The 18529-nt window shown below is 45.7% G+C and overlaps 1 protein-coding gene across 2 annotated transcripts in view; it reads left to right on the top strand.

The window, feature by feature from the left end:
* Positions 1-18529, top strand: part of DNAH9 (dynein axonemal heavy chain 9) — a 284846-nt gene that overhangs the window by 142169 nt on the left and 124148 nt on the right. For both annotated transcript variants that reach the window (XM_040243337.1, XM_040243338.1), the window contains 4 exons: positions 479-686; positions 12131-12296; positions 14214-14316; positions 16506-16745. In XM_040243337.1, coding sequence (XP_040099271.1) covers positions 479-686; positions 12131-12296; positions 14214-14316; positions 16506-16745 — 717 coding nt within the window. The remainder of the gene's footprint in view (positions 1-478; positions 687-12130; positions 12297-14213; positions 14317-16505; positions 16746-18529) is intronic.

Here is an 18529-nt window from a genome sequence, read left to right as displayed (position 1 = left end):
GTGGGTTGCCATGCCCTTCTCCAGGGGATCTTCCTGACCCAGGGATCGAACCTGTGGCTCTTATGTCTCCTTCATTGCAGGCAGTTTCTTTACTACTGAACCACCTGGGAAGCCCTCAGCGTAGTCATAAGACCTCCCCAAGCCTAGGTAACTTAATTAGCAGGGCCCCCTGCAGGCATCCTGAGACAACACAGGGTTGACCAGGCAGAAGGCTTTAAAATACAATCCAGAGGCCTCAGGGAGGCAAACAGCTCTAGTAGAGGGGGATGGGCATTCCCTCTAACCACAGCATGAGTTACCAGAAGGGTCTCTCTGGGTAACGGGGCCCTCCTGCCTGCAATAGTGAGCCACCAACCCCAGCGCGATTCCCTCTCCTGAAATGCCCCAGGGTGCTCTGACAGCATGTGAGTCTCCCACGAACCCCCAGTTCGCTCCTCCTGTCTCCCTCCACCCCCGCCCCTTCTCCCCCTGACCCCAGGCCTGCCTGGTGCACACCAGTGAGACCATATGCCTCTGCTACTTCCTGGAGCGGCTCCTGGCGCGGCGGCGGCCGGTCATGCTGGTGGGAACTGCGGGCACCGGCAAGTCGGTGCTGGTGGGAGCGAAGCTGGCCAGCCTGGACCCCGAGGCGTACCTGGTGAAAAACGTGCCCTTCAACTACTACACCACATCAGCCATGCTGCAGGGTGAGTGTCAACACACCAATAACCGAGTGAACCGGCCTGCTCCTCACCGTGCACAAAGTCAGGTACTCACTCGCCAACCAGGGAAGAGAAAGGGGCCTTTAATCAAAGTGCCAGCAATCTGGGGAGATGGCGGATTCAGCATCTCCCAAAAACTACTTCCCAAGACTGCTCCGTGGTGAAAACGTTTAAAGAGAAACAAGTCATCTCAGTTAATCACTGAGATGAGGATGGGGCAGGTCAGAGTCGTGGCCGTCTCCCCACTGCGTGCAGGCTTGTCAGCTCCAGAGATCTTCTAGACCAGGGGTCGTCAGCCTCCAGGACCTAATGCCTGATGATCTGAGGTGGAAGTGATGTAATAATAATAGAAATAAAGTGCACAGTACATGTAACACGCTTGAATCATCCCAAAACCATTCCCCACCCCTCAGTCTGTGGAAAAATCATCTTCCAGGAAACCGGTTCCTGGTGCCAAAAAGGTTGAGGACCGCTGCTCTAAACGTCATCTTGTTCATACAGTTTGATTTATTTGCAAGATGACTGAAGAGGTATCTTGGGAGAGGTCTGGTCATCTGTTAATTCAGTTCAGTTCAGTCTCAGTCGTGTCTGACTCTTTGCATGCCAGGCTTCCCTGTCCTTCACCAACTCCCAGACTTTGCTCAAACTCATGTCCATCAAGTCAGTGATGCCATCCCATCATCTCATCTTCTGTTGTCCCCTTCTCCTCCTGCCTTCAATCTTTCCCAGCATCAAGGTCTTTTCCAATGAGTCAGTTCTTCACATCCTTTGGCCAAAGTATTGGAGGTTCAGCCTCAGCATCAGTCCTTCCAATTAATATTCAGGGTAGATTTCCTTTAAAATTGACTGGTTTGATATTGCAGTCCAAGGGGCTCTCAAGAGTCTTCTCCAACACTGCAGTTCAAAAACATCAATTTTCGGCACTCAGCTTTCTTTATGGTCCAATTCTCACATCCGTACCTGACTACTGGAAAAACCATAGCTTTGACAATATGGACCTTTATCGGCAAAGTAATGTCTCTGCTTTTTAATATGCTAAGTTGGTCATAGCTTTTCTTCCAAGGAGCAATCAATCTATTAATTGCTTATTTGCCCTTTCTACTTCTTTGATCTATGGGAAGAACTGACAAGTTAGGCCAGGTATTGCATGATGAAAGGATTTGAAAGGAGTGCTCAGGTCAAGGGCAAGTAGAGCATGGGGGTGCCTGGTTTAAAAAGTGAGTCACAGTATGTGTTTGTGTGTGAGTTGCTCATCATATCCAACTCTTTGTGACCCCATGGACTGTAGTGCTCCAGGCTAGTCCAGAAGCCCCAAGAAAGGGGCTTCCTGCTGAGGGTGATTTCCTGCAAGGAGCTGCTCACATAAAGGGCCCAGGGGGCATGGAGGGGGGGACCTGATGTCCTCCACTCTGAGCTGAAACGGAGGTGAGGCCCCTCCCCGGCTGACTCCCCTCCCACTCCTCTCTTGCCTGTCCCCTCCGCTGTCTGTCCCTCTTTCCAGCACCTTAGCAAGGTCCCCTTTCCCGCTCTTCATCCCGAAGTGCCTCCCTGGCTGCTGAACTCCTCCAGGGCAGGAGCTCCACACAGAGCAGGTCAGTGCCTTGATGACAAAGAAAACAGAAAACCCACTCAAAGATTTCCACGGGCTTACAGACTCCTGGCACCAGAAGGGTCTCTAGAGGTCATTTCAGGCACCCCTCACACCTTATACATGGGGGAACTGAGGCGCAGGTTCAAGCACGTGGCTGCCTAAGGTCACCATGGTGCGACAAGGCTGGTGTGGCACTTCCAGCCTGCTGAGCACACAGAGTGTGCGTTTCACAGGGCATTCACGTGCTGGGCCCCTGAGCGGACGGGGGCCCTCAGGGATCCCAAGGGTCCCTGCATCTGCACCCCCACCCCACCCCAGCCACTTTCTTGACCTTCACTGATTGTGGAGTCTCCTTTTGTTTAGAAACACTCTTCACACTGACTCTAGAAGCAGCCTCCTTTTGAAGAAGCGCTGAAGCCAGTCTCCACACAAGAGGAGGGTAGTAGCCTGGCTGGGGAGAAACCCCCCTCTGACTCCTCCCACCGGAACAGCCCCGCCCCACCCTCTGGAGTCTGAGCCACTGGATCACCAGGGAAGCCCCCAAATCATTTAATCTTGTACAGACCTGTGAAGTAAGTCCTTTTATCATCCCCATGTCATAGATGAGAAAACTAAGGCACAGAGAAGTTAAGTCAGCTCCTTGAGGCTACACAGTGAGTGGTGGAACCAGGGGTTGAATCCAGAGAGTCTGACTTCAGAGCCTGTGCCCTTAACCACTAGGCTATACCTCCTCCCCTGAAAATAAAACGCTTTGGAAATTGAAATAAATATTTGATAATATTACTCTTACCACTAATGACACTATTTGAGTCTAGAAAGATTATTTTCTAGAATACTATTGTAATGATTTTATAATGTAAAAAGTACTTTGACTGGAGAATAAACATTCATTGCCAAGAAAAAAAGAGATGAGCTTCATATCCTTGATTCTGAAAAATGCCAGATTCCCTTACTTGAAAATTCCCATCCATCACTTTAGTCACAGTCCAAACAAGTTTGTTCATTTGGCTTCTTAGCTGAAAACATTTCAGAAGTAACAAAACGGCAAGAGGAAGGGTGCTTAGCAGTTATAAAAGTTGGAACAAGAAAGCTGGTACCCAGGGGAAATAGAAAACGTTCGAAGGAGATGCAGGAACCCACAGGGTGGCTGCTCGGACATCAGACAAGAAGCAAATTGTGCCCCCACAGCAGGAGTCCATGTCTCTGTTCTTGTTTTGGCCATGCGGCATGCAGGATCTTAATTCTCTGATCAGAGATCGAACCCATGCCCTCTGCAGTGTAAGCACAGAATCTTAACCACTGGACCTCCAGGGTTGCCCTCCATCACTCTTTCTGAAGCCCAGCATTTTTACTGTGGTTTGTGGTTAAGACCCTATGGAATTATGTTGAATGTGATGTGGTACAGTCTGCTTTAAAAGGCAGGCAGTATAAACCCAGACAGATGTGCAGAATGAGTGTTTATAAGGTAATGAATGTAATGATGGCAAAAGACAGGAAATAGCCCGGTTATCCATATGATAGAATGCCAAGCATTATTACAAAGAATGAGGACATTCTGTATGAGTTAAGCTGGTTCCGTTTCCAAACTCTTTGTCGAGTGAGAAAAGCACGATACAGAACAGTGTGTATAGTATGCTCCAAATTATGTCTTGTTTAAAAAGAGACATATAAAACTTTGCATACGTATACACTCGCACATCTATGCTTATACTTCCTAAGAATATCTCCGGAGGGACACGCGAGCAACAGCAGTTGCCCTTGGCAAGGGGAACTGGATGCTAAGAGTGGGGATGGAGAATGACTTAAACTTCTTAAAAATTATGAAATATTTCAAGCATTCAGAAAAGTACAGACAAGAGTATAACAGATGCCCATGTACCCACCACCCAGACTCCACAGATGTTAACATTGTTGTCGTCTTGCTATGGCTCTTAGCATCTTAAGTACAGCTAACACACCATCCCTCAGCCCTTCCCCCATCATGCCCTTGGAAACCAGACTAGGGCCACTACAGCTGATGCACCATCATTCCCAAGTTACGCTTTCGATACATGTATGTAGCCATGAAATACACGATGTTGCTGTGTGTATTTAAATTTTAAGTAGGAGTCACATTATAACTTCCTTTGGTAACTTGCTTTTCTCATCCCTGTCTGTTTTAATGCGTGTGGAGTGCTTCTTCACTGGTTTTCACTGCTGCATAGAAGTCCCTGGTGTGACTAAATCACAGCTCATTTACCCATTCTCCTACTAAAATGCAACATAATTTTTCAACATTTTCCATTTATAAAATATTTTTTTTAGTTATAATTGACATATAATATATGGTATGCATTAAAGCACACGATCCGATAAGTTTTAAAATATTTACCCACCATGAAACCATCTCTATGATTGAAATAATGTACACACTCACCGCCTTGAGAGTCCCTCACCTCCCTGGTAATCCCTCCCTCCCTCCCAACCACGTGCCCCCCCAGCCCCCGCTCTGTGTCTAAGGCAACCAGTGATCTGTTTCTGTCATTACAGGTTAGTTTGCAATTTCTAGAATTTTATATAATGGAATTGTCATATAATAGCCCTCTTTTTTTTTTTTTTTTTGGTCTGGCTCCTTTCACTCAGCTTGATTTTGAGATTTACCCATGTTGTTGAGGGTACGACAGTTCATTCTTTTCATTCCTGAATAGCAAGACAAAATATGTAAAACACTCAGAATGATTCCTAGCATACAATAAGCGCTCAGTAAATGGAAGCTGTTATTCTAACAATATTAAAATCCTTCTTAAATTTAAGTTATAAATACGATACAAAAATCCCTGAGCCCCAACTGCCAAAACAAAAGGAGCATTTGCAAACCCCTTTTGCTTGAAAAAAGACACTTAGCATAAGCTATGCTAAAGCAAAAATAATGTTTTTGGAAAAAATGTTCCAGCTTACAAATGGGCAATAACTTCACCCAGCAGGTCAATTCACTGAGGTCTCCAGAGGAGTGTTTTACAGCTCACTCATCCTGCTAGTCCATCGGATGCCATTTTTCTCAAATCAGATGTTCTTTTATAGAGAAGGCAGCTGCTTGATATTCCCCGCACTTTCCTCTCTTATCGCTTCCAGCTCTGGGGTCTCCACTGAGTACTTTTCTAAACAGATTCAAAACTCCTTCAAATGCAAACAGGGCTTGTGTTTCAAGGCATTCACATTGCTTATCAGTGTGGATAGCACATGCTTTATTTGAAGTTTTTACTATGCCAAGCCCCTGTATTATCAGTAATGCGTTTGACTGCAAGCAGCAGACAGCATATTAAAAAGCAGAGACATCAGTCTGTCTACAATGGTCCGTATAGTCAAAACTATGCTTTTTCCAGTAGTCATGTGGATATGAGAGTTGGACCACAAAGAAGGCTGAGTGCCCAAGAATTGATGCTTTCATCTTGTGCTGGGGAAGACTCTTGAGAGTCTCTTGGACTGCCAGGAGATCAAATCAGTTAGTCCTACCTAAAGGAAATCAACCCTGAATACTCATTGAAAGGACTGATGCTGAGGCTGAAGCTCCAATCCTTTGGCCACCTGTCTGCTGCAATCCATGTGGTTGCAAACAGTTGAACATGACTGAACAACTGAACAACAACAAGGAGAAAATCTGATAATGACACAGAGTTTTTTTTCATGCAACAAGAAGTCTTGAGGTAGGTAGTTGCTAATGCCAAATCAATGGTTCAATGCTATTGAGGCTATAATATCAATTATTCTCTTAGATGCTCCTTCAGGATAGCAGAGTCTCTGCTGCTCCAGCTATCACATCCACATTCCAAGTGGAAAAAAAAAAAGATAAAGGGAAGAGTTCGTGCCCTTGTCAGGAAACAGTAGCACTCCAGGAATCCCACTGATTTATGTGTCTGTTCAAAATTGTGTCACATGGCCAGTTTCTAGCTGGAACATAACTAAGGAGAAGGAAGACGGAAATGATGTCCATCAGGGATCTGATGACAGTCTCTATTTTTACAAAATGAGAAAATGAGGCTTAGAGGTCTTACGTGACTTCCCTCAAAGTTGCATAGTGATTCAATAGCCAGGCTGTCTTATTTCATTGAGCTACTGTATCCATCCACTTTGATAAGTCGTGCGTCTACATTTCCATAAGAGAATGCCAACTTTGCTTCCACTTGTCTAATATCTGGAGCACATGGGTGTCTCTGCCTTTGACAGTAAGTAGAAGAGGCCCTTTAGTTGTTCAGTGACACTCTCAGGCTTCACCTGACCACTTGCCAGCAGCTGCACCAAAAGCAGGTTAATAACCCTGGCATTTTGGCCGAGGAGGCGGATCTGTGTCACTCCAGCTGCTCTAAACACCACAGACCCAGGGCCACTGCTTCCTTTCCCTTCACTGGGTTATCATCGAATGATCCACTCTTGGATGTTGTTGAAGGTTAGGATGATCAAAGATAATTTAAATTTTTTAAAAAAAATACCTCCTGTAAAAATCTAGGTTGAAGACCATGCCCATTTTGCAGCCCGATACACCTCTTATAAGTTTCCTGGATACATGCTTTTTAGAACTGAGTGCCTAAAATTTGTTTTCCTACAAAAGTACAGATGGGTTTGTATCAGTGATCTGGGATGGCCTGGCTACTGTAATTATACACAGATTGAGTTCTAAGCTTTCAAAAAGCCAGTTCATAAAGGACAATGTGACCATTCTTATTTCATTACAGTAACTATATCACCCATGATTAGTGGCTCAAATAAGTTTCTTCTACTATATAGTTTGGAGTCACTTTTAATCTTTTCAATTGGTCTGTTTTATGTCTATTTAAATAGCTTAAGTCTCTTTTCATTCATTTTGGAAATATAAGTGATTTTTAAGAACTAAAGGAATTTGCAATGACCCATCTACAGGACAGTTTAGAAAGGGAAAAAGAGGAGTAAAGAACTGGGTCACGGCATCGATGGACTTGTATTTGCAGTGCAATGGGAGTGAGCCAAAACAATGCTCATCACAGTCCCGAATTCTCCTGACATCCAACTGCGACTTGAAGTATTAGCTCAACAAATATTTGAGTGCGTAATTACACTAATTAGATGGGAGCTCAGGTGTCTGAGTCCTTAGGTAAAACAAACCCATCACCTGTTCATTAAAAGTTTAAAGCTGGACTAGACCTTGAAAGATCTGATCAAACTCTTGACCTCAAAGGAACATTACATTATCACACAGATAGCTTTCAGCACTTGCCTGAATATCTTCCAAAAAGGAGATGCTGCGCTGTGCTTAGTGGCTCAGTTGTATCCAACTCTTTGCAATCCCATGGACTGTAGCCTGCCATGGACTGTAGCCTATATGGACTGTAGCCTACATGGACTGTAGACAGGCTCCTTTGTCCATGGAGATTCTCCAAGCAAGAATACTGGAGTGGGTTGCCATGCCCTTCTCCAGGGGATCTTCCCAACCCAGGGATCAAACCCAGGTCTCCTGCATTGCAGGCAGATTCTTTAACGTCTGAGCTACCAGGGAAGCGCAAGAATGGATAGGCTGCTGAAATGGGTAGCCTAGCCCTTCTCCAGGGGATCTTCCCAACCCAGGAATCAACGGGGTCTCCCACATTGCAAGTGAATTCTTTACCAGCTGAGGCACCAGGGAAGTCCAAAAGGAGATGACACAGAATTAAATCATCAAAGACTTACCATCTAGTAGGCAAGATGCTCTACTTCAAATGGGGATTCAAAACGTAAAGAAATTGAAAACAACACATTTAAGACTATAGGGAAATCATCCCATAAATTTTAGCACCTCCAAATTATGGAATGCAATGCGGCAATTAAAAACCATGTTCTAGTAGGCTGGGTATTATCACATAAAAGGTTTATAATATATGGAATGAAAAACAACATACACAGGCAGAATATCCAATATAATTCCTATTTTGTAAAGGAAGAAAATCTAACAGAGCAAATACACTAGAGTGAAATAGACCAAAATATTGAAAGTTATGCTTACTGCTAGGTAATAGAATTATGGGCAATTTTCATTTTCATCATTATGATTCTCTATGCTTTCCAATCTTTATATAATGAGTATGTATTATTTTATAATGATGCAAAACATGTTATTTTTGAAAGAACAAGTAAAGAGCCCTTACAATATAACTAAAATGTCTTAACATGTGAGAATTTGCATAATACTAAGGAAAAAGCGTTCAAACACAGAAACACAAATCAGGCCAATGCAAAGTGAAGACATGATTAATTATTAACCATCTCTGTCAAAAAACATGGTCTGGCAGCGCGTTAACTAAACCAGGGATTTCTGAAGGACAGGAGCCAGGTCGTAGTAACGTTTCAGAAGCAGTGTGCTATGGTGGGTACCTAAGTTGCCATAGTCAGGCAGACCTGAGTTGGAATCCTGACTTTGTCCTCAGTAGCTGGATGACCTTGTAAAGTCCCTTTATTTCCCTAAGGCTCAGTTTTCTCTTTTCTTGAGAGATATTTTAGAGGTGATAATAACGCATGCTGGGGCTGCTCTGAAGGTTCAGTGATATGGTGCGTGTTACGTCGTCCGTACAGACCCAGGTCCCTAGTGATGCCCAGCAAATGAATGATTGCAGGGCTCTGGTGCTCAGAGCCTGGAGGAATCCTGGGATGAGTGAGAAGGGCTCACAAGGTCTCTCTTCCCCAGCCATGTGAAAGAAGCATCGGGATCCGTATCAAGAGCCCTGGGTTCTAATTCCAGCACCACATTTAGCCTGTGTCAGCCTCTGTTTCTTTAGTTACAAAGAGGGTATGATAAACCTTTCTTTGCCTATTCATGGAGTTTGTTATCATATTAAGTCATGTATTCATTCATTCTTTAATCAGTTTTTGAATACCTTCCTTTGTGATAAATAATACCCTAGGTGCTGGGGTTATGACAATGAGGAAAACAGAGAAAGATTCCTGGCCTTTTGGAGTTTATAATGTGGAGGGACTGAAATAATAAACAAGATGAATAAGTAAGATATACAGGATATTAAGTGGTAATAAGTGTTAATAGAGGAAAACGAAGTCGGGGCCAGGAATAGGAGGTCGGTGGGTGGGGGGGGGGGGCTTTAATTTGGGCTCAAGTGCTAGAGAAGGGCTTCCTAAGAAGATGGCATTTGAGTAAGTAAATACCTGATGTAAGTGAGGGAGCAAACTTCTGGCATTTAGGAGAAGAGATTGCAGACAGAGGAAGCAGCCAGAGCAAAGATGCCATGGCCATGGGTGACGTGTGAGTCAGAAACAGGATGGTGGGAGCAGAGGGAGTGAAGGCAGGAGCGGTGGGAGAGAAAAACCAACATGGGAGGTTTGCCCAGGTAACCAGACAGGCTTTTGTTCCAAGTGAGATGGGACGCCACTGGGGGTTTTAAGCATGGGACTGGCACAGTCTGATTTACATCTTTCAAGGATACCCCTGCCTGCTGTCTTGAGAACACAGAGTACAAATCTAAGGCAAAAGCAGGAAGATCATTTGGGAGGATGTCATGGACACCAGGTGTGAGAGTCTGGACGAGGATGGTAGCAGTGTTGTTGTTCAGCTGCTCAGTTGTGTCTGACTCTTTGCGACCCCATGGACTACAGCAGGCGAGGCTTCCCTGTCCTTCACCATCTCCTGGAGCTTGCTCAAACTCATGTCCATTGAGTCACTGATGCCATCCAACCATCTCATCCTCTGTCACCCCCTTTTCCTCCTGCCTTCAATCTTTCCCAGCATCACAGTCTTTTCTGTGAGTCAGCTCTTTCCATCAGGTGGCCAAAGGATTGAATTTCAGCTTCAGCATCAGTCCTTCCAATGAATACTCAGGATTGATTTATTTTAGGATTGACTGGTTTGATCACCTTGCCTAAGGACTCTCAAGAGTCTTCTCCAGCATCACAGTTCAAAAGCATTGATTCTTCAGTGCTCAGCCTTCTTTATGGTCCAACTCTCTCATCCATACAATACTGGAAAAACCATAGCTTCAGCTATACTGACCTTTGTAAGCAAAGTGATGTTTCTGCTTTTGAATACACTGTCTAGGTTTGTCATAGCTTTCCAAGGAGCAGATGTCTTACGTAAACCCACTTCTGTTCTTCCAGTTCTGCCTGGAAGCAGAACTCACTACTATTTCATTCTAGATAAGACTTGGAGCAGAGGTCAGCCAAGAAGGGGTCCAGTGTGTGTGCCTTTCCCGAGGAGGCCTCTCTTTTCTTAATCATCCTTTTGAGATAATCTGGTGTATTCCAAGCCCACTTCTTGCTAACTGACATGCTTTTCTCCTCAACAGTCCTCAAGTAGCATAAAAAGCTTAATCAACCCAAATTACAGGGTCTGCTTAATTCCAGGAGTTTATTTGAATATCATTGCTTCAGGAGGAGGAGAAACAAGTCTTCCTAAGGAGAGAATTTCCTATTAGAAGGACTGTTCACAAAAGTGTGTCCTTGGCAGCCCATTAATTATATTTCATTTTGACAGATCTCGTATATAGTTGTTATGTCTTAAGGGGGGTAGGAAGGTGTTGGGTGATTAATTGGTCGATAGTATATGTTAATTGCATGCTAATTAAATTTAAATTTAATTCCAATTTGGAACACTTAATTTAACTCAGGACCAGAAAATTAGAATATGCAAGCTTCTTAAAGGAACATGTCTTTCTATCTCTCACCTTCTTATGTCTGTTGACACTTCCTCCTTGTTTACAAACTTGTTTTTCAAGAAAAGGGATGAGACAGTTCTTAGAGCCTCTAGCTGTAATAGTATTGGTTCTTGCAGCACATAAATATCTAATTGGTTTATTGAAAAATATATATATATATACCCTGTTACTTAGATTTGCTCTGAACAAGTTCTTTCAGGCTGGGAAAATGTACTCTTTGATTCCTTCCCTCTGGCTGGATAATTGAAGACACAGCTCCAGGACAGAGTCTGTACTTAGTTTCTAGAAAATCACTGAGATTCTCTGCTACCCCAAGGCAGGGGGCAGGGCATCCATGATACTGGGGGCTTCTGGGAAATTCCCTGGGGCTGTTGTTTCTTCTCTCCCTCAGGGAAAACGCCAGGAGGGTAACACTCTGAGAACACTGTTGACAAAATATCCAGGATTTCCTCTTTTACAGTCCAAGTGTGGAAGGGAAACCACATCCATCCTCTCCTTCTCTGTCCTACGTAGAGAAGGTGTGTGTGTGTGTGTGTGTGTGTGTGTGTGCTAAGTCACTTCAGTCATGTCCAACTCTTTGTGACCCCATGGACTGTAGCCCCCCAGGTTCCTCTGTCCATGGGGTTTCCCAGGCAAGAATACTGGAGTGAACTGCATGCCCTCTTCCAGAGGAGGCCACACAGGTGCCACCTGGGAAGTCCACCTAGGGTCTGGTTGTTTGCAGATTTCCTTGAGGGTAGAGTACTAGTCCTTGGGACTTCTGTTTTTAGCCTGCAAAGAAAGCCGTGGACCTCACGTGTAGTAGAAGGAACATGGGTCTTGAAGTTTAACTGATTTGGATCTGTACCCTGGCACTATCTTAGACAAGTTAATTCATTCTTCAGAGTCTCAGTTCTGTCATCTGTGAAAGGGGTGATGGTTCTAATCTTGCAGCACTGTTCTAAGGCTTCAGTGAGACCATAAATGTCTGTGCAAACCTAACACTGTGCACAGTCAGATGGCTGAGGCCTGGGCGCTGCCGTCGCCGCCCCTGCCTGGTCATCACCTGCCTCCCCTCTGGTCCTGTGGAGCTGCCTGCCCCTGGACGCAGCTCTCGCATGCACGCTGCACTGTGGCTCATCCTTGACGCCGGACTATCTTAGAACTGGCCTCTGAGCTTTGACGCTCCTTCCCTCACTAACTGGCTCTCTCCTCAGCTGTCCTGGAAAAGCCTCTGGAAAAGAAAGCTGGCAGAAACTACGGTCCCCCAGGCAATAAGAAGCTCATCTATTTCATTGACGACATGAACATGCCCGAGGTGGACGCCTATGGAACTGTGCAGCCTCACACGGTCCTCAGGCAGCACCTGGACTATGGCCACTGGTAAGCAAGCACACAGAGGGACTCGGCCGGGCGGGGGACAGGTCCAAAGCCGGTTTGTCCTGCTGGAGCTGTATATCTGAGCTCAGCTCTGGCACCAGAGAAGGCACTGGTCAGAAAAGCTACTGAGCTCTTATTTAAGGGAAAATGCCTATCCTTTCTTTACCACTTATCTCTAAAGTTGCCTTCTTCAAGCTTCCAAAGCATGATTAACCAGGACCCCCTTACCCCCTAACCCACACCTCAGTTCTATCGCACTGAGCAGGGCCTTTGATGACAATGCCTAACATATGCCTTAAATCAGTTAATTAATTTAAAATTTTTTTTAATTGGAAGATAATTGCTTTACCATATTGTGTTGGTTTCTGCCATGCATCAACATGAATCAGCCATAGATAAACATATGTCTCCTTCGTCTTGACCCCCCTCCCGCCTCCCACCCCATCATACCCTTGTAGGTTGTCACAGAGCATCTGACTTGAGCTCCCTGTGTCATAGAGCAAATTCCCACACGGCAATGTGTACGTTTCTGTGCTGCTCTCTCAATTCGCCCCACCCTCTCTTTCACCCTCTATGTCCATAAGTCTGTTCTCTATGTCAGCCTTTGTCTCTCAGAGCATCTCACAGGCTCCATTGTTATCTCCTGCAAGTGTATCGTTTTTAATGGCAAAAGGTCTAACCTTACCAGAAGCAAACAAACAAAAAAAAACCAAGTCAGCGATTTGAGGCAACTCTGGCTTACCATCCTACCTCACACTGCATCCAGTAAGACCTTTCTGGAAATTCTACTGCATGGCCTTCGTATGTCACCCTTCCGCTCCCAGAAATACCCGCTTCATGCTTCTCCTCTCTCCAAGCTTGCCACCCGGCCTCCGCGGATAACCACACCCACTACCTCCATCTCTAGCTTCCACATCTGTACAACGTAGCTGCCTCTCTGTGCCTCCCCCCACCACATCTTCCCTGAGGCTTAACCACCCACCAGCATCTTTGTGTCCACTCTTTTTGCCTCTGAAATCTCACTTCACCTGTCAGTCCCTCCTGATCAGTTCCTTCACGTCAATATTTAAACTTGCATGAATTTACCTAGTGATAGTGAAAGGCGCTCAGTCGTGGCCGACTCTTTGCAACCCCATGGCCTATACAGTTCATGAAATTCTCCAGGCTAGAATACTGGAGTGGGTAGCCTTTCCTTTCTCCAGGGGATCTTCCCAACCCAGAGATGGAACCCAGGTCTCCCTCATTGCGGGTGGATTCTTTACCAGCTGAGCCACCAGGGAAGCCCAAGAGTACTGGAGAGGGTAGCCTATCCCTTCTCCAGCGGATCTGCCCGGCCCAGGAATAGAACCGGAGTCTCTTGCATTGCAGGCAGATTCTTTACCAACTAAGCTATCTGTGTTCAAAAACACCATTCTCTGACTACTGCTCTGTCGCCCTCTGTGTTACCAGATCCTCTCCCCAGTTTCCAGTTCCTCATCTCCCACTCCCTCCTCCAGCCACAGTGAGTAGGTTTCTGTCTCCCCCACTTTACTGTTCTTACTCAAACAGCTGTATCTTTACTGTGACGTCCTGCAGACCCCACTGGGTCCCCACCTTTCTTCTTTTCCGTACACACCTGATATGGTTGACTGCTCTGTCCTCCTGGAAATCCTGGCTTTCTGGGTACCACATACCCTTGATTTCCTCCTACATCTTTGACCATCTTTGTGGTCTCTTCTTCCTGTTCTACTTCCATAGACATGGTATCCCTTAGGAATTTGTCCTCAGCTCTTTTATCTTCTCAATTTCTACCAATGGGTCTAGTCTTTTTTTAACCTCTCAAACACGTGAGTGGTTGGGTACATCCCAGCTCACCTTCACAACACGCTCCCCTGGCTGAGCCCTCACTCATCTCTCACCTGCGGCTTCTGACTGTTCCAGGTATGATCGAAACAAACTGTCCCTGAAGGAGGTCATGAATGTCCAGTATGTTTCCTGTATGAACCCCACCGCTGGCAGCTTCACCATCAACCCCCGGCTTCAGGTATGGGGGAAACTGTGACCTTGGAGTCCTAAACATCACCTTCCAGACCAGATGTTACTGGTGTCTGTGGGAGAATGGCTCTCCACCCACCCAGCCTCTTTACATGGTAAATTATACAGGATGTGGACTTGCTTTTCCAGGGAGACAAAAAACACCTCAACCCAGACCCCTTGAAGCTTTTGTTTTCTTTTTTTTATAATTAACTTTCATTGGAGCATAGTTGATTTCCAGTGTTGTATTAGTTTCTGCTGTACAGCAAAGGGAATCAATTATACACTCATCTCACATGCTAGTAAAGTAATGCTCAAAATTCTTAAAGCCAGGCTTCAGCAATACGTGAACCGTGAACTTCCAGATGTTCAAGCTGGTTTTAGAAAAGGCAGAGGAACCAGAGATCAAATTGCCAACATCTGCTGGATCATCGAAAAACCAAGAAGGTTCCAGAAAAACATCTATTTCTGCTTTATTGACCATGCCAAAGCCTTTGACTGTGTGGATCACAATAAACTGTGGAAAATTCTGAAAGAGATAGGAATACCAGACCACTTGACCTGCTTCTTGAGAAACCTGTATGCAGGTCAAGAAGCAACAGTTAGAATTGGACATGGAACAATAGACTGGTTCCAAATAGGAAAAGGAGTACATCAAGGCTGTATATTGTCACCCTGCCTATTTAACTTCTATGCAGAATACATCATGAGAAGCGCTGGGCTGGAGGAAGCACAAGCTGGAATCAAGATTGCTGGGAGAAATATCAATAACCTCAGACATGCAGATGACACCACCCTTATGGCAGAAAGTGAAGAGGAACTAAAGAGCCTCTTGATGAAAGTGAAAGAGGAGAGTGAAAAAGTTGGCTTAAAGCTCAACATTCAGAAAACTAAGATCATGGCATCTGGTCCCATCACTTTATGAGAAATAGATGGGGGAACAGTGGAAACAGTGTCAGACTTTATTTTGGGGGCTCCAAAATCACTGCAGATGGTGACTGCAGCCATGAAATTAAAAGACACTTACTCCTTGGAAGAAAAGTTATGACCAACCTAGTTAGCATATTGAAAAGCAGAGACATCACTTTGCCAACAAAGATCCTTCTAGTCAAGGCTATGGTTTTTCCAGTGGTCATGTATGGATGTGAGAGTTAGACTGTGAAGAAGGCTGAGCGCTGAAGAATTGATGCTTTTGAACTGTGGTGTTGGAGAAGACTCTTGAGATCAAACCACGCAAGGACATCCAACCAGTCCATTCTAGAGGAGATCAGCCCTGGGTGTTCTTTGGAAGGAATGATGCTGAAGCTGAAACTCCAGTACTTTGGCCACCTCATGAAGAATTGACTCATGGAGAAAGACTAATGCTGGGAGGGATTGGGGGCAGGAGGAGAAGGGGACGACAGAGAATGAGATGGCTGGATGGCATCACCGACTCGATGGACGTGAGTTTGAGTGAACTCCGGGAGTTGGTGATGGACAGGGAGGCCTGGCGTGCTGCAGTTCCTGGGGTCGCAAAGAGTCGGACATGACTGAGTGACTGAACTGAACTGAACTCACACACACACACACACACACATCCACTCTTTTTAAAATTATTTTCCCATATAGGTCATTACAGAGTATTGACCAGATTTCCCTGTGCTATACAGTAGGTTCTTATTATCTGTTTTATATATTGGAGTGTGTGTATGTCAGTCCCAATCTTCCAATTTATACTTCCCTCCTGTTCCCCCCTTGGTAACCATGAGTTTGTTTTCTACATCTGTGACTCTTATTTCTGTTTTGTAAATAAGTTCATTTGTACCACTTTTTAAAGAAGCTTTTCAAGCCAGATGGAATCATTGAGTTAGTCTAATTCAACTTGGCCTTCAGAATGAGAGAATTTCAGAGAGGTGAATGACCCTGCCAAGGTCACATGCATTCTCAGTATCACGGTCAGATTTGGACCCAGAGTCCAGGTCCCCTTCTCTTTCTGCTATGCCACACTGACATCTTTGATCAGAGGTCCAAAGCCCTTCATTCATTCTAGGCTCAACTAAGTTTGGGTCTAATGTGAGAAGTGTGGCCACAACGTGGAATTCAAAGCCCTTCTAAGAATTCTTGGCCACCGTATCCAAATCCAGAAGAGGTGATTTTTGTTCTGTGACCACAGAGGGTGACTCATGGCCTCCTCCCTGTGGCTCTTTTTTTCCCGAGCAGCGTCACTTCAGCGTGTTCACCCTCTCCTTCCCGGGAGCAGATGCCCTGTCCTCCATCTACAGCGCCATCCTGACTCAGCACCTCAAGCTGGGCAGCTTCCCGGCAGCGCTGCACAAGGGCGTCCCCCAGCTGCTCCATCTGGCCCTCACCTTCCACCAGAAAATCGCCACCACGTTCCTTCCCACAGCGATCAAGTTCCACTACATCTTCAACCTCAGGGACTTTGCCAACATTTTCCAGGTGAGTCCGACCTCTCCGAGACACCTTCAGAGGCTTGACAATGACCCTGTTCTCTCCATCCTTGGCCAAACTCTTCAACAAAGGCATGGTTCTTATGGGGTGATGAACATACGAGTAGACAGAGTACCATGGGATCTGTGTGGGTCTATTCAACAGAACAGCGTTCTGGGCCTTCCCTGCCCGGATTCCCTGGTGACTCAGTGGTAAAAAGAAGCCACCTGTCATTGCAGGAGACGTGTGTTCTATCCCTGGTCTGGGAAGACCCCACGTCTGGGAAGATCCCACATGCCCCAGGGCAGCTAAGCCCATGCACCACAACTGTTGAGCCCAGGTGCCACAGCTACTGAAGGCTGAGTGCCCTAGAGCCTGTGCTTCAAAATAAGAGAAGCCACTGCAATGAGGAGCCCAAGCACCTCTACTAGAGAGTAGCCTCTACTCTCTGCAACTGAAGAAAAAGCCCTTACAGTGACCAACATCCAGCACAGCCAAAAAATTTTAAAATATAGAATTCTATTAGTCGATTGAATTACTTCTCAGTAAGCTGGATGCACTTTTTGAGTTGGTTCCTTCAAGCGGAATATGGCTCAACATTTCAAAGATAATGTTACGTAATGATTTCAGCCTAGGAAAAAAGAGAGTGGCATGGAAGAAAGATAAAAATATTTTGCAGACCCTGCTGGTCCACCCATCTTTCTTGAGATGCGAGAGAATGTCCCCCAAACCATGCAGGAGGGCTCTGCTTCCTATAGAAGCCATGTGGTGCTACTCCTAAGACACCATCCTCCAGCCCCTGGGATGCCCCAGTCCTAAAAACTCTGGGTTCTTTCCCAGGTCAAAACCATTTCAGAATAGTGATGCTCTTCTAACTAGGGATGGCCTCTGTCTGCCTGGTGCTTCCACTTGCTTGGCCCCTCACTATCAAAACCTCCAGAGGGCAGCTCAGCAAACCTGGCCCCTTCTTCCCATGCTCAGGAAACCCATCATCACAACATGGGTCCATAACCCTCCCATCCTGGAGGAGAATCTGCAGAAACTACTTCTCAGAGGGACCCTTCTCCAGGACAGCTCTGAGCCATTTTTGAGAGAAAGTGCCTTTTATACCAAGCAGAGGCCACACTTGTAGGGAAATGTCAACTTGACCAGGGAGCAAGGCTTGACCCTCCATGGGAGCACATTGATAATTACCCAGGAGAGCCGACTCATTGGAAAAGACCCTGATGCTGGAAAGGACTGAAGGCAAATGAGAAGTGGGTGGCAGAGGATGAGATGGTTAGATAGCATCACCAACTCAAAGGACATGAATTTGAGCAAACTCTGGGAGACAGTGGAGGACAGGAGAGCCTGGTGGGCTATAGTCTATGAGGTTGCAAAGAGATGGACGTGACTTAGTGACTGAGCAACAGCAACACTCAGGGCACTACCTGTGCAGGTAGGACTCTGGGAAACCTCAGACTAGCAAAGGTCCAGGCACTGAGGCCATAGGGCTTGCGGGTTTCATGGTCGTAAGGAGCAGAAATGCACTCAACATTAGTTCAGTGATCTGAGAGCGGCGTTCCCAAAAGGCTCACCCAGAGGGTGGAACACTGAGCCCCACAGCCAGGCCAAGTCTCTGAGAGCATGTGCGACCTGACCCAGGTGCCTCCAAACATTCACTTATTAACTTATAAATGAGGAAACAGACCCACAGAGCTTAGACTGATTCACCTAAGAGCGCACAGCCAGCCAGGGAAGGAACTGGACTAGAACCTAGGTCTTCCGGTCCCCCTTCCAATATGCCATTCTGT

This window comes from Oryx dammah, unplaced genomic scaffold (genome assembly GCF_014754425.2).
Source record: "Oryx dammah isolate SB20612 unplaced genomic scaffold, SCBI_Odam_1.1 HiC_scaffold_8, whole genome shotgun sequence".
In the NCBI taxonomy this organism is placed as follows: domain Eukaryota; kingdom Metazoa; phylum Chordata; class Mammalia; order Artiodactyla; family Bovidae; genus Oryx; species Oryx dammah.
Note: the sequence above shows the minus strand (reverse complement) of the source record. Positions and strands in the feature narration are given on the sequence as shown.